At 47.5% G+C, this 27,897-nt stretch overlaps 1 protein-coding gene across 2 annotated transcripts in view; it reads right to left on the bottom strand.

Annotated features, from left to right (window-relative positions):
• The window catches only part of TTC22 (tetratricopeptide repeat domain 22), a 156,253-nt gene that overhangs the window by 14,987 nt on the left and 113,369 nt on the right, over positions 1-27,897 (bottom strand). For both annotated transcript variants that reach the window (XR_015307512.1, XM_086952644.1), the window contains exon 6: positions 6,405-6,557. Coding sequence is in view for 1 of the 2 variants with exons in the window: in XM_086952644.1 (XP_086808770.1) it covers positions 6,405-6,557 (153 nt within the window). In the remaining variant the exon portion in view is untranslated. The remainder of the gene's footprint in view (positions 1-6,404; positions 6,558-27,897) is intronic.

A 27,897-nucleotide genomic window follows, 5' to 3' on the forward strand; every position in this document is an offset into this window, starting at 1 on the left:
AGCATTTATGCACCGAACCACGATCCGATTCAGTTCATGCACGGAGTATCAAAGCGTCTCTATGAGCTGGACACCTCTAGTGTATTGCTGGGGGGGTGGGATCTTAACTGTGGGGCTGACACAGCGATGGATAGGTCAACGCCCCGCTGACTAATATCCCAGTAGCCAAGGTGACCAGGGGTTTTCAGGAGTGGCTAGAGGGCTGGGACATGGGAGATATTTGCACACTGCAATATGGAACCAAGAGGGGTTACTTGCATTTCTCCCCCTTGTATAAGTTACATACCAGGCTTGATATGTATGTTTGCTCCAGTGGCTTTGGACAGTCCCTCACTCACACAGCATACTTCGGGCGCACAGACCACAAACCCTTATTATTGTGTTTTCGCCCATTGTCGGAGCCCGCGCTGATTCCCACCTGGCGAATGGACCCTAATCTGTTGGAAGATGGTCTGTTAACACATCATTACAGACGGCCATAGGACAATACTTTCAGGGCAATCAGAATACGGCCACAACCAGGGCAATGGAATGGGAGGCTTCCAAGCGGGTAATGCGTGGACAATGCATGGGCCACAAAGTAGCTACAAGGAGGGAAATATTGGAGGAGATCACTAACCTGGAAGCCCAAAAACAGGTGAAAGAAACCTGCTTGCTTACAGATGAGGGCGCCCATGATGGGTTACGAGACGGGAGGCAAAAACATGATGAAGTGCTAGAGCGACTGAAAAACGTTGACACATGTGAATACAGTGGACGAATATATATGGAGTGAGGTAGGGCATGCAGGCTACTTGCATGGTTGATCCTGTTTGAACATGAGAGGTCCCCTATATCTCAGATACAACTATCAGACGGAGGGATTACACATTACCCTAGAGAAATAAATCACAATTTCCGAACTTACTTCGCCCAGGGATTGTGAGCCCAGACTCCATCAGCGGGAGACCATAGCAAATTACTTAGCAGCCCTCCCCTCAAGGTGATACCGCCAGACCCACTAGCGGCCTTGGGAGGGGGTGGGAGGGCAGATTACTGAGATGGAGATCAGGGCAGCAATAAAAGAGATGGCTCGGAGGAAGGGGGGGACTCCCAGATGGGCTGCCGTGGAGTTTTGTTCTATGTATGCCCAGACCCTAGTACCAAAACTTGTGGAGTTGGACACCAAAACGTGGGATGTGGGGGAACTACCCTTTTCGACCAGGGACGCCCTGATGCACAAGTTACTACCTGTGTAACGATAAGAGACATTAGTTAGACAGAAGGCGTCCCTCCACTAAAATGGTATACGCTGGAACAAGTTTGTGGAATGGTACACAGCTAAGGATGTAGATCCCCTTTCTGCCCCTCTTTCCGAAGTCCTTCTGTTCCTTCTTTCTTTGGTCCAGCAGGGCTCTGCTCCGGGCACTATGAAAGGTTATTTTTCGGCCATCTCCGCCTTTCTACGGCTTCCAGATCAGCCTTCTCTTTTTAAGTCGCCGGTTGTTAACCGTTTTCTGAAAGGCATTACGCACACATTTCCTCCTGTGCCGTTCATCATACCTCAATGGGACTTAACTACATCGCTGCTGCAGCAATTCCCCTCCTGTGCTGCAGATCCTTTATTCCCATCATTTCATGACGAGCTCAGCTCGTCATCAGCACAGCTCAACCGTGCCTCATGACGAGCTGAGCTCGTCATGAGCATCGAAGGGGTTAAACCTTCTCTTGACATATCTGATCTGCGCACTCTTCGAGCCCCTTTATAACTGTCCTTTGGGTCTTCTCACTCTCAAGACGGCTTTCCTGGTAGCTATCACCTCTGCCAGAAGAGTGAGTGAGCTCCAGGCTCTTTCTTCTAAACCTCCTTTCCTTTCTGTTCATCAGTACAAGGTGGTTTTAAGGACCCGTCCTTCTTTCCTGCCAAAGGTTGTCAAGCTCTTCCACATCGGGCAGACCATCACTTTGCCCACCTTCTTTCATCCTCCGCATCCTTCAAAAGAGGAAGAGAGGCTTTACTGTCTGGACCCAAAACGTGCGCTCTCGTTCTATCTGAAGCGCACAAAACAGTTCCAGGTGGATGACCAGCTCTTTGTTGGCTACGTGGGCACCAAAAAAGGTCAGGCCGTGCTCAAACGGACCATCTCTCGGTGGGTCGTTCTGTGCATCAAAGCATGTAACTCATTGGCTAAGAAGGAGCCTCCTGTGGGGCTGCGTGCCCGTTCAACCAGGGGGACAGCAGCCACTACTGCCTTGGGACGCGGCGTTTCCTTGCAGGACATTTTTCAGGCAGCTACGTGGGCTTTGCTGTACACGTTTACCAAGCATTATTGCCTTGACAGTCAAGTCCGGAGAGACTGCTTCTTTGGCCGTTCTGCTCTCCGGGAATTTCTGGTGTAATCTTGTTCGCAGACCCACCACTGGGGTTGGTATTGCTGGGGTATCTATTCTAAGGTAAGGAATCTATCACTAACATGTCTCTTTCAGATGCACAATTATTACTTGTGTAACGATATATCTGTAGGAGACATTAGTTGGTGATAGATTTCTTGCCACCCCACCCATCCTCCCCGTACTGCTAACTGACTTCTAGGATTAAGGTCATCCCTTTCAGGGCCCTGGTTTCATGGCACCAGTGGTCAGTTTCTTGCATGGCTCTGCGTTCCTGGAGCGGAAGGTCATGTACAGAACATCAGCACGCATGGGTGGTGCCTAAGTATTCTCTGTGACGTCATCTCGGCGCTTACAACGTCAGCGAAGGGCGCGGAGCCACAGGACGCCACCTACCAACGTGCAGGGGTTCTGCTGACGAAAAACTTTCCGGATCCAGTCTGATGCCTGGGGATATTCTAAGGTAAAGAATCTATCACTAACTTGTCTCTTTCAGGTAGTGCCTCTCCCCAAAACTAAAAAATCACACCCACAGGTGCCATATTTCCGCCCACTCTCGATGTTTTCACACCCATTTTAAAATTCTGAGTAAGATATTTGCCGCACGCCTAATGCCATACAGGACTACCTTAATACATACGGACCAGAACGGGTTTGTGCCGATCCAATCCACATCTGAAAACCTACAAAGGCTATTCTCTGTACTGCACCATCCAAGCAGAGATCAATACCCGGATGCATTGACAGTATCTATCGACTTAGAGAAGGCCTTCAACTCGGTAAGATGGGACTTCCTTGAAGGCACGATGGAATGGATGGGATTGGAGAGGACTGGACTAGATGGGTGAAAATTCTGTATACACTTCCAATTGCACGTGTGAGAATGAATGGAATGATCTCGGAATCCTATCATATATATAGGGGCACTAGACAGGGATGCCCTCTGTCTCCATTGATTTTTGCTATTGCAATAGAACCCCGGGCAATGATTTTCTGACCACAAGAGGGCCTTCTCGGAGTTAGACTAGGATCCTCTACAGGAAGACCAGACGCAGCCGGAACCACTCCCGACAGGTTTGGTGTGGGTCCCCCCCTCAAGTATCTAGGAGTCCAGGTCTTTCACAAGCTAGATGACCTATGCAAGAGCAACCTTGATTTAATTGTTAGATAACTGAAAGCGTCTGTACAATTCAGGTGCTCCCTCAAGCTGCCACTGATAGCTAGAGTGGCACTTTCAAAAATGATTATGTTGCCACGATAATTGTTTTATAATCAAAGGAGAGAGAGAGGAACCAGAGAGGCTAGTTCGTTTCCCCTAACTTATTATCAACCAACAGGAACTAGCTCTGTTTAGTGTGCTTTGTGTCTGTATTTGAAACCATTTGGTTTTTTATGAAGGCCCTCACCAACCAACCTAGTTGGTGGCATGCTTCATCATCGGGCCCCACCCGAGGCACCTGAGGCACCAGGGTGGTGTGGAGTGCAAAAAAACGATGGATTTAGGCCCAGATCCTTGTACTGGGGTGAATGTATGACATTGTTCTACATTCTGTCCATCAACTGTGTTTTTTGCAATTTTCACCCCGAGTGTGCTGGGTATACTCAGACGTGAGTCCCAGGCTCTTCACACCACTGGAGTCAAGCTATCCAGGCTGATGAAGGCTGATAGCCAGAAACCGGTCCTTGGATGCTTGATTCCGGTCTGGGAAAGACATGGCTTGGTAGTTTGGACTGGACTGTTCCCATGAGGCACAGGGTCAGAGCTGATTTGCATATAGCCAGTGTCTAACCCAGGGTGGTGTGAAGTGCAAAAAAACGATGGATTTAGGCCCAGATCCTTGTACTGGGGTGAATGTATGACATTGTTCTACATTCTGTCCATCAACTGTGTTTTTTGCAATTTTCACCCCGAATGTGCTGGGTATACTCAGACGTGAGTACCAGGCTCTCCACACCACTGGAGTCAAGCTATCCAGGCTGATGAAGGCTGATAGCCAGAAACCGGTCCTTGGATGCTTGATTCCGGTCTGGGAAAGACATGGCTTGGTAGTTCGGACTGGACTGTTCCCATGAGGCACAGGGTCAGAGCTGATTTGCATACAGCCAGTGTCTAACCCAGGGTGGTGTGGAGTGCAAAAAAACGATGGATTTAGGCCCAGATCCTTGTACTGGGGTGAATGTATGACATTGTTCTACATTCTGTCCATCAACTGTGTTTTTTGCAATTTTCACCCCGAGTGTGCTGGGTATACTCAGACGTGAGTCCCAGGCTCTTCACACCACTGGAGTCAAGCTATCCAGGCTGATGAAGGCTGATAGCCAGAAACCGGTCCTTGGATGCTTGATTCCGGTCTGGGAAAGACATGGCTTGGTAGTTCGGACTGGACTGTTCCCATGAGGCACAGGGTCAGAGCTGATTTGCATATAGCCAGTGTCTAACCCAGGGTGGTGTGGAGTGCAAAAAAACGATGGATTTAGGCCCAGATCCTTGTACTGGGGTGAATGTATGACATTGTTCTACATTCTGTCCATCAACTGTGTTTTTTGCAATTTTCACCCCGAGTGTGCTGGGTATACTCAGACGTGAGTCCCAGGCTCTCCACACCACTGGAGTCAAGCTATCCAGGCTGATGAAGGCTGATAGCCAGAAACCGGTCCTTGGATGCTTGATTCCGGTCTGGGAAAGACATGGCTTGGTAGTTCGGACTGGACTGTTCCCATGAGGCACAGGGTCAGAGCTGATTTGCATATAGCCAGTGTCTAACCCAGGTTGGTGTGGAGTGCAAAAAAACGATGGATTTAGGCCCAGATCCTTGTACTGGGGTGAATGTATGACATTGTTCTACATTCTGTCCATCAACTGTGTTTTTTGCAATTTTCACCCCGAATGTGCTGGGTATACTCAGACGTGAGTACCAGGCTCTCCACACCACTGGAGTTAAGCTATCCAGGCTGATGAAGGCTGATAGCCAGAAACCGGTCCTTGGATGCTTGATTCCGGTCTGGGAAAGACATGGCTTGGTAGTTCGAACTGGACTGTTCCCATGAGGCACAGGGTCAGAGCTGATTTGCATACAGCCAGTGTCTAACCCAGGGTGGTGTGAAGCGCAAAAAAAACGATGGATTTAGGCCCAGATCCTTGTACTGGGGTGAATGTATGACATTGTTCTACATTCTGTCCATCAACTGTGTTTTTTGCAATTTTCACCCCGAGTGTGCTGGGTATACTCAGACGTGAGTCCCAGGCTCTCCACACCACTGGAGTCAACCTATCCAGGATGATGAAGGCTGATAGCCAGAAACCGGTCCTTGGATGCTTGATTCCGGTCTGGGAAAGACATGGCTTGGTAGTTCGGACTGGACTGTTCCCATGAGGCACAGGGTCAGAGCTGATTTGCATATAGCCAGTGTCTAACCCAGGGTGGTGTGGAGTGCAAAAAAACGATGGATTTAGGCCCAGATCCTTGTACTGGGGTGAATGTATGACATTGTTCTACATTCTGTCCATCAACTGTGTTTTTTGCAATTTTCACCCAGAATACTTCAGACCATTTAAACTCAGCTGCAAGACTCAGACTTCAACCCTGCAACCACGTCACCCAGTACCTCAAGGACCTCCACTGGCTACCCATCCACAAACATGTACTCTTCAAAATTCTCACACATGCATACAAAGCCCTGCAAATTTTGGCCCGCCTACCTCAACAACTGCATGAACTTCCACACCCCACCAGACACATCCGCTCAGCTGCACTACTACTCATCCACACCCCCACATACACAGAGCTGGAAGTTGAGCCTTTGCCTTCTAGCTCCCAAAGCCTGGAACAACCTGCCCCTTTACACCAGTGCTGCTTTCTCAGTTTGTGAGGTCCGAAAAAAACTGAAGCACTGTCTCATCACTTAGACATGGCATTGACACATCCTAGGCAGCATCTGCCTGTCAGTATTATGATACCCTTCAAGGTCAATAGGGCGTTCGACAAATACACATATTATAACAGAGAGAAAACAGGAGATGCAACTGTCTTTACCTGGCCCATATCCAAGTATGTTTTGAGACAAGGACAAACATTTAAAATGCTTTCCAGATCTGATTTGGCATTTGTGAGATTCTTCCTTTCTGGCAGGCCACCAGCGCCCATCTTCACACGTTCAAGGTCTCGGATGTAAATCCTGATATAAATCTAAAGATAAAAAAAGTTGTCAGGCTGTTTTTATCAACAATTGCTTTAATCACAACAAAAACACTTCTGGTAGACACATATAATCATCCATATTGTCCTTGATTTATTATAATGTGTTTGTACAAGCAATGATTGAGATAGGTCCCGCACTGAAAGTTGAGAAAAAAGGACGTTCACCATAAAATCTGGAGTAGTGTAAATAATATTGTGTGCACTATCACCCAGCCAGCTCTACTTCTTTACCTATCAACTCATGAGAAGTAACATCACAGGGACCCAGATAAAATGGCAGGATGTGATGTCACATGACCTTTGAACTTCATGACATTATTTCAGTTCAAACAATAAGAGTCCAGGATTAATACAATACCTAAATAAAGGATAGATGTACTAAGATTGCACTCGCAAAAAGTTGTTGCAAATTGTGCACTGACTTTTTGCAAGTTGAATTGAATTTTGCAAACGGACTTATCTATTATCGGGTCGGTTGCAAAATCAGCATTCACAAAATGTCTCAGAACAACCTGCCAAATTAATATTCATTAGTCAGGTAGTTATTTGCAACATCCTGTGATTAGCTCAAGGCTGGCCTACAAGGGATAGCAGACCACCGTTCCTGTTAGCATTCACAATCCAGAAACTTTTTTTAAAAAAAGTAGCCTGATTTCCTAAAAGGAATCAGCGCTTCTTTTAAAAGATAAATTCAGAAGGGGCAAGCATTGACCATGTATTACTTACAACTCCACCTGAGGATGCCAATCCGATTCCCAAAGTGAAAGTTGTCTCAAGAAGACCTCTTATTAGGAAGGTATGACGAATGTGGCAGCCTGGATGAAGGACAGCTGCCTGAAATTAAACTCAGAGAAGACCGAGGTCCTCATCCTTGATCCCTGCACCTCTGCCTGGGACAAAACCTGTGGCCCTCCGGCCTCAGGAGCCCACCCACCCCTACAGACCACGATCAGAACCTCGGCATCATCCTTCACTCCTCCTTCTCCATGAACCACCAGAGCAACGCTGTCGCCTCCAATAATTTCAACTGCCTTGGCATCCTCTGTAAGACTTTCAAGTGGATCCCCCCCAGACTGCAGAAGGACCGTCCCCCATGCACTCATTACCAGCAGACTGGACTACGGCAACACCCTCTCTGCCGGAATCAACAAAACTCTTCTGCACACGTCTTTTTACCAAAGACAGCACGCAATTGGTCAAAGGCGGGTGCATGTCCCACCTTTGTCAACAAATGTAACCGCCCATGGCCTATTGGTGTCTGTTACACGCAGCAGCGGCATCTGGTTTTAATTATAAACATGTGTTTATAATTAGCGCGCATTCGCTTTACTGCTGCGCTCCCTCGCCCCCGCTCCTCTGTGGTGCATGTGCACCACTGGTTTCGATTCCGTGCTTGTTTTTAGGTCTCGCCTGTCGATGCGCATGCGCATCGAGCAAGGCGAGAGTATTGGGACTTATCCACTCTTTATCCACACTGCAAGGAATCGTGGCATGCGCATTGAGCTTAAAAGCGCGTGCACGTCCGTCTTTGTTTACCCGCTCCGCCCCCTCCCCTTCCCGCCGTCTCGCATTTCCCCCTGCCGCATCAAAGGCTTTCACGGCCGGCCGGCCATGCTTTCAGTTTCACGACCGGCCGGCCGTGTCAATTACATTTCAAAGCCCGCTCTCCCTGCTCCGCCCCCTGCTCCGGCCGAGACGCATTTCTCCTCCCTCCTCCCCCCTCCTGGGTCAGGTTACCCTGCTTTCTCTTTTTTTTTTCACTTGCCACCCCTACAGCCGCCCCCTCCCCTTAATTATACAATTTAGGAGGTATTTTTTACATTTACCGCCAAGAGCAATGACATTTCGCTAGTTGATAATCCTAAATACAGTAATCTCTGTAATGTGGTATTGTTTCAAGATGTTTCTGTAACTATTCTACAATATGTTATTTGTGAGTAATGACATTTTGTATACACCAAGTGCCCATGTACAGACAGGTCCTGAACTAAGTCTTCATCGTCTTACAGAGGGGCTACATAATGTTTAGTTATACACGATCTTACACTCTAGATTCATCTTAGAACGTGTGCCGTTCAAAATAATGCCCTACTACTGAACCCCGCCCCCCTTGCATACTATTGGTTACCAGGACGTCGAGCCTCCAGGAACCATCCAGCTACTGCACCATGCGGTGCACGCATGCCGGAAAAACTCACTACATTAGGCGTGAGCTCTGCCCGCCGGCTCACTTTCAGAGCCGCACGGACATTGAGAGGAGGTAAGCTCCAGGGACTGACACGCTTGACCCGCTGCCTTTAGTTAGACAGTTGTTTGGTTTTAAAAAAATATCCACTTCAATCGGACTTTCACTTTCCTGCCACGCTGTCACCACGCCGTAATCAGTTATTTGATTTTAAAATTAAATCGCACTTTCCTTTGGCTTTGACGTTTTTAAACATGAGCATTTGCACTATTTTTATGATAGAACACGTAGCCATGAACCGGCCCACTATGGCATTGTTGAACACCCGATTGCGCTTGTACAAGAGAACATGGCATGCCGGTATCTCACTCACGTTTTCACAGGTCACACGTAATTTTAATATGAGACATCCCATACCGTAGCCACCCTCACTCACCCTCACCCTCACTCACCCTCAACCCCTCACCCCCTCACCCTCAACCCCTCACTCATCCTCACTCACCCTCAACCCCTCACCCTCACTCACCCTCACCCTCAACCCCTCACCCCCTCACCCTCACCCCCTCACCATCACCCCCTCACCCTCAACCCCTCACCCTCCACCCTCACTCACCCTCAACCCCTCACCCTAACTCACCCTCAACCCTTCGCCCTCAACCTCTCACTCACCCTCACTCACCCTCAACACCTCAGCCTCACCCTCAACCCCTCACCCTCACTCACCCTCACCCTCAACTCCTCACCCTCACTCACCCTCACTCACCCTCACTCACACTCACCCTCCCTCAACCCCTCACCCTCACTCACCCTCAACCCCTCACCCTCAAACCTTCACCCTCAACCCCTCACTCACCCTCACTCTCACTCACCCTCACTCAGCCTCAACTACTCTCACTCACCCTCAACCCCTCACCCTAACTCACCCTCACCCTCACTCACCCTCAACACCTCACCCTCAACCTCAACCCCTCACCCTCACTCACCCTCACCCTCACTCACCCTCACCCTCACTCACCCTCACCCTCACTCACCCTCACCCTCACTCACCCTCACTCATCCTCACCCTCACTCACCCTCACCCTCACTCACCCTCACTCACCCTCACCCTCACTCACTCACCCTCACTCACTCACCCTCACTCACCCTCACTCACCCTCAACCACTCACCCTCAACCACTCACCCTCACTCACCCTCACCCTCCCTCACCCTCACCCTCCCTCACCCTCCCTCACCCTCACCCTCACTCACCCTCACTCACCCTCACCCTCCCTCACCCTCACCCTCACTCACCCTCACTCACCCTCACCCTCACTCACCCTCACCCTCACTCACCCTCACTCACTCACCCTCACCCTCACTCACCCTCACCCTCACTCACCCTCACTCACCCTCACTCACTCACCCTCAACCCCTCACCCTCACTCACCCTCACTCACCCTCACTCACCCTCACTCACTCACCCTCAACCCCTCACCCTCACTCACTCACCCTCAACCCCTCACCCACTCACCCTCAACCCCTCACCCTCACTCACCCTCACTCACCCTCACTCACTCACCCTCAACCCCTCACCCTCACTCACCCTCACTCACTCACCCTCAACCCCTCACCCTCACTCACCCTCACTCACTCACCCTCAATCCCTCACCCTCACTCACCCTCAACCCCTCACCCTCACTCACCCTCAACCCCTCACCCTCACTCACCCTCAACCCCTCACCCACCCTCAACCCCTCACCCTCACTCACCCACCCTCACCCTCACCCACCCTCACTCACCCTCAACCCCTCACCCTCACTCACCCTCACTCTCACTCACCCTCAACCCCTCACCCTCACTCACCCTCAACCCCTCACCCTCACTCACCCTCAACCCCTCACCCCCTCACCCTCACTCACCCTCACTCACCCTCAACCCCTCACCCACCCTCACTCACCCTCAACCCCTCACCCTCAACCCCTCACCCTCACTCACCCTCAACCCCTCACCCTCACTCACCCTCAACCCCTCACCCTCACACAGTGCAATAGGTCTCAGACCATTTCAGTTACAGCTTTAAGAAATGTTTATGGCTTTTTTTATTTGTAATTCTTTAGCATTGGCTACAGGAAACAAAAATGCTAAACATTTACAAAAAAAACCCATAAACAATTCTAAAAGCACTAACTCTAATGGTGCGAGACCTATTGCATTTCCAATGCTTGTTTAATGGCGTTGCTCAAGTCTTCGTAGAGGAACGTCACAAACTGAAGCTCCTTAAATGGGATTCTTTATGTGGGGTAAAGTGAATTCCAGGTTAATACATCTCCCATTTCATGTACCGTTATGTTCGATTACCAAAATTTGATACGTGAAAGAACTCGTCAATTTATTTCACAACAAAAGAGCTAAAGTAAATAACATTTTCTAAATGAGCATTCCCTTTCCATGCGCAGAAGGATATACTTTGTGTGTTGCCAGCACGCTAGTCCTCCCCGCCTTCCTCTCTGAATCCCTTTTGTCTATTTATCAGCCCCGCCTTTCGTTTCAGACTAGATTTTTTTCCCGCTGCCATCTGTTATTCTTCCCTTATCTCCTGTACACTGCTTCTCATTTCTACCTAGACTGAACTGCCACCTTGCACGTCCTGGAACAGTTGTCACAAACGTTTACTCTCTAGCCCTCCCGTACTACTCTATTTCCTTTTCTCTCCTACACCCGCCCCTTGTTTTTCTTCTTATAGGCAGCACGCCAAACCTTTCTTTAAAACAAGCATTTGCAATGCAATAGGTCTCGCATTAGGAAAGTTTGAGCTATTGGTATTGTAAATGACAATTTTTTTATTTATGTGTTGGTTTTGAAAATAGCTAAATTAATATCTTTGTCATTTACAATGCCAATAGTTTTAACTTTCGCAAATGTGACACCTATAGCATTTGTAATGCAATATGTGTTGTATTTACGTGACTTAGATGTATTGATATTACAAATAACAATGGCTTTTAATTTTTTTAAATAATTAATACTTAAATAAAAGTTATTGTAATTTATGATGGCAATAGCTTAAACTTTTGTAAATAACTTTTGTGAAGATTATGTTCAGTGTATTTACGCTGTAATGTTTCGATTTGTGCGAAATCAGGGACATACAAAGTGAAAAAGAATCCTCATTTGACTAGACTTGGGGCCACTTGGATAGTCAAATGAATAAAAAGGCTGGTGTTACACACGCAAAGGGGGCAGAGTGCCTGTGTTCCTTCTGTGAGGCCAACGGATCATAGATTGATGTTTTCCCTGCACGTGAAATATGTCAATAGTTCACTTGTGCCAGTCATGAAAAGCACAAGTGCACTCCCCGAGCGAATCGATCCTCTGTGTCCGGCTGTCCACAGCTACGGGATGATAGATAGCGATACAACCCCCATATGGCAGAGCTCGCAGCGCCACAGTTTCCTAAAGTAAAAGCAGCATGAGAAACTAGAAACTCGCATTACAATAATGGACGCCACGGCTTAGTAAAGCGAAAGCACCGCCGTGTACTGTATGAAGTTACATGTGGTTAACTGCAAGAAAAGCGCATGTCTGTTTTACGCTGTAATTTTTCGATTTGTGCAAAATCAGGGACATACAAAGTGAATAAATGCAGTACTAGTATAAGAAAGTAAACAAAAAGAGGACTTTCTGAGCTACACTGGCAAGGTGAAAAGAGAGACCAACCTGCTGTTTTCTTGATATTCTGGTACTTGTAGTTTTAATTTTATTCCTAAATGCAGATTTACAAACACTGTTCCAGGACCTATAGAAAATCGGACTGACTGAACTACCCATGCCCGACATCAGCAAATTGTAATCTATGAAAACAAGTTAATTTGATGCACATTCACATGCTGGCTTTCGCAAAACATGTATCACTAACTCAAGCAACAAATAATAGTTCTGGCTGGTTATAGTTTTCCTGCAATTCAGTACCCTTATTTTAAAATCAATCATTTCAAGTAAAGTTATAATCTAAAGCTATTTCTGATGTAAAACATCTAGATAACCGGAGCAGTAGCTACGGTCGGTGAGATCACATGCTGTCACCCTCTAAGGAAGCAGCATTCCCGGTGAAAGGTCTGGGGGCGCCTCCCAGCTGACTCTTCGCCCGAGTTCCCGTGCTTGCAAGGCAATGTGATATTTGGTAAAAAGAGTCTGGCGGTGACTTATGCCTTCTAGCATGAAAGTCTGGCCTCATGCAGAAAATTACATTGTGCAAAGAAAGTGCATTATGCAAAATACTGTATTAACTCGTGCACCCGCAGGCTGCGTTCTTTCCTGCAGCAGCCATAGTAGTGAGTGACATGGCGGAACTGATTCAAAGAGCAATTGAGGGGTGGGGCTACATAAGATCTACTCCACTGCATGCCCCAGAGCCTAACCCTGCTCGGTGTACATTTAAGAGCGCCGTTCGGTCTCACATGAGGGGGCGTGGTATCTTAAGTTGCGTCGCTTTGGGAGGCAAGATAATAAATAAAAAAGCCCAGCCATACTGAAAGAAAGGCGTGCGCCGCCTTGTAGAAAGTGACATTTAAGGGAGACTGCTGTGAGGAAAAAAGCCCCACCCGCCATTGTTTGTATGCGCCGTGCTTTGCTCAAACATGAAGCACAGCGCCCAGGCGATGAGGAGTGCACGCTCCCAGAGCCTAACCCTGCTCTGTGTACATTTAAGAACTCCGTGCGGTCTCTCATGAGGGGCGTGGTATCTTAAGTCGCGCCGCTTTGGGAGGCAAGATAATAAATAAAAAAGCCCAGCCATATTGAAAGAAAGGCATGCACCGCCTTGTTCAAAGTGAAAGGGGCTGTGGCTTGCGGTGAGCTACTCGTAAATGCCCACGCAGTGGTTCGAGGTGCCCGCCACATCCAGAACCGGTCATAAGACAAGATATAGTTGCAGCTTATTTATCTTATGCAACTAATAACCATTGACAAAGCCAATAGTCCTTACTGGTTGTAGGTATGATGTTACTTCTTGTATCACATATCTGGATGCAATGACAGAAACAGCAAAATATAAGTGGGGCGGCACACTATGCTAAACACAGATTTTTAGCGCAAGTGTTTAAAAGCCACGCCCCTAATTAGTGGCCATGCCCCTTTGAGAGACCCCCCAGTTTTTTCATCACACTTAAAGCCCTGGTAATACATATTTTATATTGGATGTACTCAGACATGCCGGTGAAAACTAGGTACATCCCCTTTTCCGAGAGCCACCGGAGGCCCTTCTAGTTTGTCTTCAATGTCCACTCACTTCTCTTTGTTCTCGCGTTTTCTGTGCATAAATAGCCAAGACGCCAAACATGGAAGTTCACTGACCCGACTGAGATTGGCCTAGGCATACTGCACCACAGGTATGAGCTTCCTTCCCCTAGTTTCTTTCGTTCTGCGTGACCGGTCTCCTGTCAAGTAACAGATTTCTGCCCTGGTTCGCACAAGCCCAACATCTCTCGGGAACCGCATTGGACACCACAATGTTCCCCCTCCCCTTTTTTCAGTCGTTCACGTTCTCTGTCTCTGAGGCCCTTTTCTTATTTTACCAGGTGGTGTACGGGCGTACTGCTTTTCCTTTTTCTGACTCGTTCACCTCCACGACCCCCGATCCTCTCTGCCACTTTACGAATAATAATCATTATGCCCCTTGTACTCTGCGATGTACACAGGGGTGCCCTCCTTTAACCCTTCTGAACTTCACCATGTCCGCATTATCAGCTCCATCACGTATACACGCGTTCGACGCTTTACCCCCGATGTACGTCACAGGCATAATCCATGTCCCTCTACTCCCGGCATTATATGTTCTTGCTCTGCGCGCACTAGTAGGTCTAGCTGCCTCTTTTCTGCTAATCCAAGTGCATGCAGTGCAATATTGGAGTTTGGCTTTCATCTTCCTCACAAAGGGCGCACACAGTTTAAGATACTGTTGCGCTCAGAGTTTCAAATACTGTTCGAAGCATTTTTTAAATACTGCATGCACCCTTAGGTCTCTCGGCCTCCGGCACATTAGGCACTTCTGCAACCCTCTGCCACTCAAGCTTCTGAACCTGTTCCCATTCATTCCCGCAACTGCGGGGCCGGCGCAGCGGCGGGGCCCCCTAGCGCGAGGCCCTGGACAGCTGCCCATACCGCCCATGGCTAGGACCGTTATGAAAATGCACTAAATAAATAAATAAAATAAAAATATATATCCAAGCCCTGTACAGGAACGAGTAGGCTCCGAAACAGACTGCAGCCAAAAACGGGAGAAGTCCTTTCCCCCACCCCCTTGAAGCCGGCAGCGCTCCAGTCACAAAAGGGCTGAAGGGTTTCCGCACATACCACGTTGGAGTGATACAGCGCACACCGTGAGTGCACAGCCTTGTCTTACCTCACGCATGCTGCCTTGGGTTCACGTCCTCTTAGCATTGGCTCCAGTGCCTCTTGGGTGTCCCGCTACCACGTTTTTCTTTTGCCTTTGAACCCAGGTATCCAGCAGCCTGTATGTACCACTGATGCCCAGCCGTTTCTCCAGCTCTCGCTTGCAGGCAGCCTGACGCAAGCGTAGCAGTGCAGTCACGTGACGCCCTAAACCCGCCCTCCATGTTTTTTCATACACATTTTGCGAAGGTGACCTCGGCAGTCTGAGTGCCTGATGTACTGTTCTCACACTACTGACAGGCCCGTCTCTGCTGACCGATCTCTTAACTGCTGGCCAGTGTGCATAATAACATTTCACAAGGCACTGCTGATGAGGAAATCAAGAATGCCGGGCGCGAAAGCAGTGGGAGTGCACGTCGCCGTGAGCGTGCACATCATCGGATCGCCGGAGAAGCGCCGGAGAAAACACGCCGACCTCCGAGGCTGCTTGCTGCCTACACTGACCCACTGCAGAGGGAGAGGGACACGCAGAAAGTGCCAGGTGAGTGGGTGGGGGGCAGAGGGTGTGTGTGCGTGTGTGTGCTTCCGTGTGGCTGTGTGCGTGCGTGATTGTGATGTGCGCGGGGGGGGGATGGGGGGAGCTGGCTGGCTGGCTGGCCATGCGCGTCCACGAGGTGTAATCGGCGCTCGTGGCCAGATCTAGGTCGCTTGACAAGGATCTCGGTCACAATAGGTCTAGCGAGACCTAAAAAAGGAAGGGCTTTTTAAATAGTGCAGCATGTCACCTTCATCTTAAAAAATGGAGGCCACACTCATTCCTCAACGGCATTGCATGTGTATACTTTGTTGCATTTGTTTGTTTAACAAACGCTTTAGGAGGGTGCCTTCTCCATGCAAATGTAAAGCGGTCTTTGAGGGCTTCTCTGACTGCCTGAACACACATTGCAACAAAATGGCTAACTAACCACAGGACCTGGACAATTAACAGAACCTAAAACCATCTGCTCGTAAGTTAGCTTTATTTTTAGCAATGTTGCCTCTACCTCCACTCCTTTGTACCCGCGCATCCTTCAGTCCACCCGGCTGCTGTACACCACTCGGGACTGCAGAGGAGGCGTTGGCGAGGTGGTGTGTGGGACACATGCATGGCATGGCATGTTGTGGCATTTCAATGCTTCCAAGTAATTCTTAAGTTCAGGGGTAAAATGAACACACCAGCGATATTTCGACAGATGCACGTTTAATGGTGGCGCATTACCTTCATGTTTATTTTTTTCATTTATTCCATCCTGTTGTCATTTTTCTGTTTGTACGTTGTCCCCTTCCCCCACTAAGACACCATGCCACTTCCCTTATTTTCCACAACTGTCCTACATACGATTTCACTCCCTCGGCGCTTCATGCTTACACATACACTTTCATACGTAAGAGAGTGCACTTTTTTTCTTTAAAAAAGCACCCCACTGCAAAAAACTACATAAACAAAAGAACTGAGTCATTTATAACGCCAATAGCTCTAACTTTACAATTGCGTGACCTATTGCATTGCAAATGCTTGTTTGAGTTGTAACAAACTGAGCTAGAGGTGGCCGAGCTGATAAAGTAACAGGCAGAGCCGAGCCAGAGATGAGCCAAGGGTCGACTCTGGCACTACGATCCCGTGCACGAGACAAGTCCTGGAAATATTGGCACATAAATTATTCAACAAAAATCATGTTAGAATATGATAAGGTGTCTTCAAAATGGAAAAAAGTTTGGTCTTGGAATGAACAGAATCTGGGCGACGATAACTGTATACCGAATTGGGCCACACACAACATTGCTCGAGCATTGCACAAGATGTGAGCTGTCGGTTGTAAGCTCACTATATTTGTACTTTTTGTTTTCTTTTCTCATAAATTATGCGTAAATGCATTATATGTCGACAGATATGATGTCACAACGTTAAATGCTTATCACCAAAAACATCCCGTAATTAAGTCTGTGACTCCAATTTCTGACACAAAAAGAAACATTTTAAAAAGTGTTTTCCTTTAACAAGCCAAAGCATTTCACCGCAGTGTATCTAATTATATCACGAATTGAGAGGTATTTATTAAAAGAGAGTTTTCAAACGTGCTCTTAGAAATATTCCTTCTCCCGCCCTGATGACAATGCTATTAGTGAACTAAGAGTCAAGTCAGTCGTAATGTGTACTCTTCATGTTGCCAAAAGTCTCATCATTAACGAAGCAACATTATAGGCTACCAAATCAAACACAAGAGACGTTTTTGTTCAGTGCACATCCTGAACTCACATATTTGAAGGTGCTCCCCTATGTGATAATGAACAAAAGGAAGGATCGTGCAATGACATTTTTGCCCAAGATCCCACAATTTGGTCAAGCAAGAAAGCTTGATTGATCCCAGATTCCACTGTGCAATTCAGCCACTAGATTAGTATGTCTTTCCGAAATCAGAGATTAATGCTTTGCCCTAAATTCTTGGACGATCCACCTTTTATTTAGTTTTACAGAGCGCTTCAGAGCAGACACATTCCATTACACCTTTTGTTCGGCACAGGGAGATTTGTCAGGATTCACACGATGCGGAGCCGAGGCCAGGATTCAAATGTAACCAGTAGCTGTAGCCATTAAGCCATAGGGCCTCCTGTGAAATTGTGGTTTGTTTTGTGCTCAACGTTCCAAAAGGACCTCGAGCTGAGCCAGAGCGTTGCTTGTGGCTTGAGCTTTCAGTGAGTGGCTCACCACTACCTATGAGCAACTACAGGAAAGCCATGAGTATGAACCTGCAAGACTGATTTGACAAAAATATAGGTAAACTCTCTCCTTATCGTTTTTAGGAATTGTGAAGAGGAAGTGTAAGAAACTATTTCAGAGTTTGTGAGAAATTGCTCTCTTAAGAATGCCCTGAGAATCAAGAGGCCCAAGGTCTGGGCCAGAAAGCAGGCCTTGCTGTGTGAGTTCTTTGGAAAGCACAAGCCAGGGAGAGATACTGAGTATGGGACCTGTTGGGTTGCATTCTTTACATTCTTCTGGTCTCATTATCAAAGCGCACCAGAAGAATGCACAGAAGGTTGTGGAGGGGAATTCTGGAATGGAAGGGAGCGGAGACAGTTGGTGTGTTCCTTCGTGGGCAGAAGGCGGTTTTGGCTCTTGCTGACTTGAATAAATCTTACCGCCTATTCCTGTGTTCGCATCTCCACACTGGCCCAGATAGAGCGGGGAATCAGCTTTTCTCATTCTGACTAGAGTTTCCCTGGGTAAGTAGGTTCTATGGAGCACCTTGTGTTGTGCTAATCTCAATCTAGAGGGTATTGCCACCTCCCATGGGGACTCCAGCACTTCTTGCCAGTTGGTGTTGTCTAATTCCCCTATGACTTTTTGCCATTTCTCTCTGAGACCTTGCATTGGGTCTGATAAAATATTGATACATTTTTGGTAAGTTAGGGAGATTGCTTTGTGGTCTATTCTTTCTGTAAGCAACTTGTCCTCTGGTGGTGTTGCCTCCGGGTGAGGCGTGCCCGCAGGGATCACTGCTGTGAGTGCATGTCTGATCTGTAAATAGCAGAATGATTCTGTAATGGCCATACTGTATTGTTGCAGCTTCTCGAATGGGATAACTTTACTCTTGTCCCAGAGATCTCCCACCCTTGAGATTTCGATGAGATCCAACTTTTGGAATCCTTTACATTTGATTAGTCTGCCCAGATTCCCAGTTTCCCAAAGTGGGGTAAATTGTGTCAGCCTGTTATGCCATGCCAGTTTCTTGTATACCATGTGCCATACGTGTACAGTCTGTGCTGTGGGTCCCCCCTCACCCAAGCTGCGAGAGGTTCTAGTACAAGCGCGAAGAGAATTGGCAACAGGGGGCAACCCTGATGTGTCCCCGCTCCAGGGCAAAGGTCACAGATAATCTGGCATTGACCACTACCCACGCCAGCGGTTTCGTGTACAGGAGGCCGGCCCAGGACCTAAATTTGGGGCCAAGCCCCTTGTGCTCTAGAACTGCAAAGAAGAAGGTCCATTCAGTGGTGTTGAAGGCCATGCGAGCGTCTAAAGAGAGGATGCTAGCCTCCTCCTGTATTGTGATTCTTCTCCCCAACACCCCGTGGAGGCGACGCAAGTTGAGGGCGGTATTTCTGCCCGGCATGAAACCGGATTGGTCTGAGTGCACCAATTTGGTGAGACGCAGTAGCAATCTGTTCGCAATTATTTTAGTAGTATTTTTGCTTCTGCATTAAGCACTGAGATGGGTTAGTATGAGGAACACTCCACCACCAGTTTACCTGGTTTTCGGATTGTGACAATTGTCGCCAGGCGTTGGTCTGTAGGGAGCTCTCCTGCCTCCAAGTTGGCCCGGAACATCTCCAGAAGGTGCGGTGCTAGCTGTGACGCAGTTACTTTGTACTATTCAATTGGGATGCCATTGGGACCAATGGCCTTCCTTGACTGTATCCCTCCTATGGACAGCACTATTTCTCCCACTGTAAGGTCACTGTTGAGCTGCAGTGACTCTTTTGCAGTGAGAGCAGTGGTGCAGATGTCCCTGAGGAGGTCAGCTGTTTCTGATGCTGTAGTGATGGCTACTGGGGTATAGATCTTAGCATAATAGTTAGTGAATGTTTCTGCAATGAGTTGTGGGTCTTTGATTAGAGTCCTCAAGTCCGTCTGGAGCTCGGCTATCCATTTATCTGCTCTATCACGTCTATCAAGCCAGGCAAGCAATTTGCCTGCTTTGCCCCCTACCTCGTAGAACTTGTGACTGGTGGTTGCCTGTTTAGTTCTGGCTTCTTCCCACATGTGTTCCTTGTATTCCTGCTTTTTGTGTAGAGTCGATGTGTGTTGGAGTCAGAGGGGTCTTGGGAGTGTAGTGCTTCTAGGTCCAGTACTTCTTGTTCTATGGTGTCAGTCACTCATTTTATTTCCCTTTTTTGGTCAGAAATAAGGGAGATGGCTTGTCCCCAAATTACTGGTTTGTATGCTTCCCAAAATATGGTAGGGGCGGCGACCGACTGGATGTTTTCCGCAAAGTAATATTGTGTGGCTGTGGTGAGGTTGTTGCATGGCTATGGATTTTTAAAGTATCCTGGGTATATAGAGAACGTGCGGTGTTGGCTTTTGGTTTTTGCAGCGTAGCTGGCCGAGGTAGGGGAGTGATCTGAGATGCTATTTGCTAGATGGTGTATATTCGTGAACCTGGCTACTCTGTCTGCTAGTGTAAGAACATCTATTCATGATAGGCTATTAAGTGCCCAAGAGTGGAACGTGTATTGTCGGAGTTGTGGATATTGTGCTCGCCAAACCTCGACGAGTCCTATAGCTCCCAGGGAATCAGAAAACTGTGACATGTTGCGGGCCTGTTTCCTAGTGGGGAGGCGGTCTATCTGGACGCATGGGGTTGTGTTTAAGTCCCCCCAATTATCAATTGTCCCTCCGTCAGTTTTAGTAGAACGTACTCAATGCAGGTAGAGCTATCGTATGTAGTGCTGGCGGGATATAGACTGTGACTACATTTATGGGCTTTCCCTCCCAGTGACCCGAGATCGCTGCAAATCTACCTTGGTTGCCCGGCCATGTCAGTTGTATGATTAGGGGAAATTGTTTCCTGATTAGGATCCCACCAACTCTTAATCCGGAGGTGAAACAGGAGTGTACCACCAGTTTGAAGCCCCATCTATCCAGGACTTTACATGAGGTGCCTACCCGGGGGTCTCTTGAAGTAGGGCCACATCAGGTGATTGTCGTTTGATATATTGTAATATTAGCCCTCTTTTCAGTTTGTCTTTAACTCTGTTCTCGTTCCCTGAAAGGAGCTGGAGGTGAGGGTTACTAAGTGGTTTTTGCATTGTTTATGGTGAGTATAGGATTTAACCATTTGAGCACTGTTGTTGCCTACTCCTTGGGTGATGATGTGATCGTCGGGATGGTGATGTTGTTCTGCTAGGTGATGTATGTTATGTTTTGCTGCTGTACATGCCATTCTGCTATAACTATAAAAACAACTCTTATAACACCCAACTCCCCTTCCCTTCCTCACCCTGCCTCCATGCATGACGGACCTGAAACTACCCACCTCCCCAACAATGCAGAGTGCCTGTTATCCCCTCCTCTGTACCTTTTTGGAGGGAGAATTCCAGTTGACCCCCCTGATGGCTCCCCAACAAACAATACTTTTGTGCGGTTAAACTGTCTTCACTGAGTTCTCGAAGGTCAGTCGGGGACGCATGTCTTTGTAGCTTCTCAAGTGTTACCCCTCTCAGATATCTCACAAGTTCAGATCTAGTTTTATCCAGAAGCACCTCCAGTCCCTTGGCGCTTCATCTTCTTTTTCTCTGAGGAAGTTCATCCGATCCAGGGCCGGTTGTCTTTCCAGGAGTTGATGAGAGTTCACCCTGCCGAGTTTGTGGGGCTGTCCTCAGTGTTTCCTGTGGCGTTTCCTTCTGACTCATACTGTTTTGATGTAGGTGGTTGCCTGTTGAGTTTGTCCCTGCCTCTGCTGTGGGTGGTGACCTGCCGACATCCTTCGAGCCAGTCCCAAGCCCCTTCTGGTGTTGTGAAGAACCATACCTTCCCTTCCGCTGCTACTCAGAGTTTTGCAGGGAACAGTATGGAGTACTTGAGTTTACGTTTTCTCATTTCCTTCCTTACATCCAGGAAGCCACGTCTCTGTTTGTGTTCAGCCACCATGTAGCTTGGAAAGAAGGTTATTGTACTTTGGGCATAGTGTAGCAGCAGGGTGACACAAGCCGTGTGGAGGATTATGTTGCGGTCCCGGAAGCTAAAAATTCAAGCCATAATTGGTCTTGGGGGCTCCTGGTTTGGGTCTGTCTCCCGGTACCCAGTGAGCACGTTCGTCCGAGAAGTAATTTGATAATCATCAGGGTTGCAGTTGCTTTTTAATTAGTTCTTCCACAAACAGGTCAGTGGCCATACCTTCAGCTTTTTCTGGGTCCACAATGATTTTTAAGTTGTTGCTCCTTGAGTGACCTTCAAAATGGTCTGGCGGCCTTTTGGTTTCCCTTAGTTTGTCTCAATTTGTGCTTTATTCACATTTGAAGTGTGGCAGGGGATGCTCCACAGGGGGCGACTGCACCAAGCCAGGCCGTGGGGGAAGTATCTGTGTGTCCTCTGTCTCAATTTCAGTCCCCATGGTTTTCCAGTGCACCACTGAGTGCTGGGTTTGTTTTCCTGCCATTCTGCAACAGCGACAGGGGGAGCAGCGATCTTGCGGTGGGGCAACTGTTCTCAGTGGGACCTCATTTGCTAGTAGGATCCCTTATGGCTTTTGTGTCCGGTCTCTTATTTGTAGTGTTAAGGGGCAGAATTCTTGTGGCCATTGCTACACTTTTATTTTTTTCCCCATTCCACGGTCCACCCTTGAGTGCCATCGGCAGACGAGGGGAGCGACCCACTATCTCCTCCCGCCTTGAGTATCACCCAGTCTCCATGATGGCGCAAAACGAGCGCACCAAGGGAGACACGTGCACTTGTGTTCTATCGCTCCCGATGTGGCCGATTATGTTGTGGGCCCCGGCTCTGTACAGCCCGAGGCTCTGGCGACACCCCACCAGCAGACCGCAACTCCCCGCCCGCTTCTGGCACTGGTCCAGGTGCACTCACTGAGTCTCCTGGCACCCACAACCAATTTAGGAAATCAGCAGCCCCTGGCATCCGCAATCGGCGTCCTGCACTCGGCACGCCGACGTTTGTGGTGAGAGACGATGTTCCCGGCCTCAGCCACACCCTTACCGATGCCCTGGCTGCATGTCCTGAAGCAGGCCTCGATCCTCCTGGCGGTGCTCACAGGTAGTTTCTGTCTTGATCAGGGGTTTGACCGCAGCAATCTAGTCTTGGTGGGCTTCCCTCCCTTTTCCACCTCCTTTGGTGATCTGCAGTTGGATGTAGTAACAGATTTATTATGGGATTCGACTAGGGAGCCCCGGAGCTACGCTAGTCGGCGGCCATTTCTCTCGGCAGCCGGCCACGCCCCCATGCAAATCAGTCTTGATGTCAGGAAATGACAAGTCATGGAGCCTTCAGGATTCAATGCAGGCGTTGTATATTATCAAGACAAAGAAAGGAAAAAAAAGAAAAAAAGCAACATCTTGGACAATGATTAATATATGGACCTTTTGCATTTGTTAGTGATCTGAATTTGGGACTTCAAATCTCATGGTGCCATAGGACTAACAAGGCCCATCTGATAGGAATGGGCGGGACCAATGTTCCCTCTAATTTTTATTCTGTGCGTGCAGCCAAGGTTATGTGCGCCATGAACCCGACTGCGAATGTGGGTGCAGCAACAAATATCAGTGCAGATTGTGTGAGTATTCATGTTAATCGCAGCACCAGTCATGCACTGCAATTAACATGGACACTTTCTCAGAGGCCTTAGCGCTGGTGGCGCCCTGTGTGACAATGTTTGTTGGCGCCCCCCAATGACCACCTCCGCCAGTGATTCCCTCACTATTACCCTTTAACAGTGCCGCTCAAGTCTCCATTACCCTCTCTCTGAGATGCACTTAATTTGTTTTATAGCGCCACTCATACCAGTGTAGGGTGTACTTTACATTGCACACACATTAAACAGAGAAAATTAACGATAGGTAAGTAAATCAGTGTGTAAGAAATGTTACATATGACAGAGGACTGCAAGGTGAAGGAGTGACATGTCATTCCTGCTGGTAGGCCGTATAGTTTAAGAGTGTTTTGTCTGGAGAAGAACAAACTTGGAATTTTAAATGTAAAACCATGGTTAGGGTTTCTTTTTAATAAGAATCGCTTTGTACCCAAATGAACCCTTTTTGCAACATTAGGATAATGAATGGCTGAGGAAAAAATTATAACGCTCAAATCTATACCTTGCAGTATGCATGAAGTTCTTTGATGACAATTAATAGTTTACTGTTCTATATTAGGATTTTAACTTATAAACTGCAAGTTACAAAATTATCTCTCTGACAAAAGTAGTACCCCGCTAACCAATTTTCATTCTATGCACTTTGTGGAGAAGTGTGGCTCAATGGTTAGAGCGGCAGACCCTGATGCAGAGATCTGGCCCGGGACCAGGGTTCAATACCCGCCTCGGCGGGTCTTGGGCTCAATTTCCTCGGACCTGATAATTCTCGCCTCAGTGCCTATTCTAATCATGGGTCCCACACTGCAACTCTGGGCAATAGCTTGCTTAATCTCCACAATGGCCCCAATAGCGCTGGGATGCCTGGCTTCACCTTGGGGGTGCCCAGGAGTGGACATTTCACAGGGAAAAGCCAGGAAGGGTTCCTAAGCGGTACACGGACAGTGCCGGGACACTTCCGTTGGAGGTAGCTGTGCGCTCTACAAATGCTGGCAAAAAAAATAAATTGTGATCTGCACGTTCTTTGCAGCAGGCATATTTACCCTCTGAGCTACGTTAAAACCTCTACTAGAGCAAATTCCTATCTCTCTCCACGCAGTACATTAATCACCAGCGTTATCTTGATATATTTATTATTGGCTGAAAATTGCTGGAGGCAAGGAACTTTGCAGCTGGTCCTTTTGAAATAATAATATACCTGTGTCCATTCGCTCTCCCCTGCAGCGAGTCACAGGCGTGAAGTAAGTCAGTTGACACCACGGGATGGCACATCAAAGCACGTCATGCTTGTAGTCAGGGCTTTAAGTGGGATGAAAAAACTGGGGGGCTCTCATAGGGGCGTGGCCAATGTAATTAAGGGTGTGGCTTAAAACACTTAAGTTAAAAATCTGTACTTAGCATAGTGTGCTGCCCCACTGGTATTATGCTGCTCAATCAGTGGGTTTCTCAAGGAGCCTAGTATCACACGGTGTCACCCAGGGCATTAAGTGGGATGAAAAAACTTAGGGTCTCTCAAAGAGGCGTGGCCGATGTAATTAAGGGCATGGCTTAAAAGTACAGTAAGCTTAAAATCTGTGCTTAGCATAGTGTGATGCCAGACAGGTAATTTTGCTGCTTTTGTCATTGCATCCAGATATATAACAAGTAAAATTACACCTACAACAAGCCAGGACTATTGTCTTTGTCAGTGGTTGTTAGTTGCATACGATAAATAGGCGACAACTATGGCTTTGTTGTATATAACATTGAAAATGGTTCAGGTCTGACATAATGAGACTGAAAGAACTATAACGAGTCTTTTTTTAGTTACATCAAAGGCAGTGAAGGGTGGCACTGCTGCAGAGTTTCGATTTTTTTTTTCATTCTGAGGCTGATGGCAAAAAGCGGCAGGACCCGACCAACTTGAAGCCCTCCCGTCACCACAGGTGAAGTGCTTTATATGGGAAGCAGGGAGATACATTAGTTTCAGTGAAACAGAAGTGTAGAGCTCAGAGAGAAGTGGTAGGAGGGAACCAACTGTAAAGGAAGGAAGCAGGCTGTGGCATGTGTATAAAACACGACAGTTCTTCACACACCGAATCAAATGAAATGTGTTCACATACACATATCAATTCCATCTCAGGAGGCTTGATGAATGAAGGAAAGATTTCTAACACCCTAGCCTGCAAAGCGCAGTTTGAAAATGTAGCCTTCTGTTGAGGTTTTATAATGTCAAAGTTCCCCGAAAGTAGTGTCACTGATGAGGTACCAAAAACGTCCAATCCAGAGGTTGCTGTTGTTGCGTTGTTCTGTTTTGTCCAACCGTGTTTTGCTAAGATCTTGCCCCAGGCATTCTTTTCACACACAATTTGCTCCGCTCTATTAACAAAAGAAAGGCAGGAAGTCTAGAACCACAACGTGTGCGTTCACAATCACCTGAAAGCACACGTCGTGATTGTAGACTTGCTGCCTTTCATTTGTTAATAGGGCACAACTGCTGGGCAGTTTGTGTGTCTTTGTGAAAGAAATCATGTTAATTGCAACACATTATCGGGCGCTGCGATTAACATGAATACTTTTATAAAGGCAGACAATCTCTCCCACGGCTGGCGCCCTTTTAACAAAAGAAATGTAGCAAGTGCAGGAGGAACTTGCTGCTGAACCTATCTGCCTCTGTGGGCACTTCAAACCCCACACTGCGCGCTCGAGGTGAGAGGGGTGCGCAGGTGCCCAGACGCGCAGCTTACAGGGAACAGTGGGCGGGACTATAAAAAAAGTGAATTTGCATGTCGGCCGACATGAATAATTACTGTTTCTCCTTGTGCAAAGAAGCGTGGCATCACTTGCGCTTTTGTGGTGTGGCTATTCCCTTGGTTTCTAGTTGGCGTTTGAATCAACTAAGATCTGTGAGTTGGGCTACAGAGCAGCAGCCGCAAGGCGATTCATCTAAAGGCGCATTGTTGGGGTTTTCTGGTAGGAAACACCTTTCTGACTTGCTGCCTCTCCCTCGTGACACACCGGAGTAGTGTGTGTCTCTGTATGCGCGTGGATCGCTTTTGAGAGTGAGGTTTACTGGCATGGATTTCCAAGTGCTAATTAAATTGTTTTCCCCGGAGCTGTGGTTCTGGATTTATTGGACGAGCTGTGCCCAGCTACAAATCTTCATTTGAGCGCTGCAATTCATTGTGGCATGACTTTGTAACATTAATACTTGGTCAGAGTATAATAGCTCTTTCATGTTATGTTCTTTCTTTTTTTTTAAAGGAAACATACTCTGAGACTTTTGTTTGCAAGCCTTTCATTTTGGATCAGTGAGGTAAATAATTTTGATGACATCCAAGCATATAGTGTGTATGTGGTTTGTATGTATGGTTCATTAGAACAAGTAATATGAGTGTATGAGAATAATGTATGATAATAACTGCACTTATGTGGTGTTCGTTTCATTGCAGTATATTTTCACAATCCTTGGTTTCGGCGAGAAAGAGGGTTTGAGATAACGCGCTGCGTAGATGATCTGCCACAGACTTCAAGGTAGTCACAGAGTGTATATAGGTGCCTAACCTTACTTATAGATCATTACAAGTTTTCAGACAGGGAGGATAAGAAACAATAATTGTCTTTGTTTCTTTTTTTTTCTTACAGGTCTCCATCCTTGCTGTTTCTTTCCCACTACCCTTTCCCTCACTCGATCGCCTCAAACCTTTGTACCTTTAAGGTATGTGGAATTGGGGATATCGAAGGCTGGGCCATAAATGCGCATCGTATTGATCCTGAGGAGCTCATTCTCAACCCCCGTTTTTTTTTACACTTGAACCTGCTCCAATTGGAACACTCAAACTCGAACTACCAAGCCAGGTCCTCCTTGAACTGACTTGAGTAAATTCCAGTGGCTTACATTAATTCAAGCATTCCATCCATCACCTTGTTGTTTTAGCATTTACTGCCCTTAGTGCACCAGGTATGCCCAGATGTGGTGTACGTGCTCACTGTGCCACTGGAACCAAGCTATACCTGGCTGAAGAGTCCTAACTATGGCGAAACCGGTCTTAGGTTGCTTGTGTTCTGGTTCATTGAGGACCTGGCTTGGCAGTTCAGGCTGGACTGTTCCCATGAGGAAGAAGGCCAAAACTGATTTGCATATGGCTGGGTCCAAACGAAGGTGGCATTGTGGGCATAAAATAATGGATTGGGATGTGGCCCGAGTGATTACCAGTGAATAATTTTAATTCAAGCATGCCATCCATCATCTTGTTTTGCCTTTGTACTATACACAGCCTTTCTGATCGAAATGCTGTTAATATGCATCCTTCCCTACCATAGAGTTTCTGAGTGCCCTAGACACATGGTATCGTGTATGAATGCACTTACAAGCCCTCCAGAGGAGGCCAGAGTGAGTGAGCAAGATGAAGGAGGTGTATTGTTGCCTTGCTGAGT

The sequence above is a fragment of the Lissotriton vulgaris genome, chromosome 1_1 (genome assembly GCF_964263255.1).
Source record: "Lissotriton vulgaris chromosome 1_1, aLisVul1.2, whole genome shotgun sequence".
Classification (NCBI taxonomy): Eukaryota; Metazoa; Chordata; class Amphibia; order Caudata; family Salamandridae; genus Lissotriton; species Lissotriton vulgaris.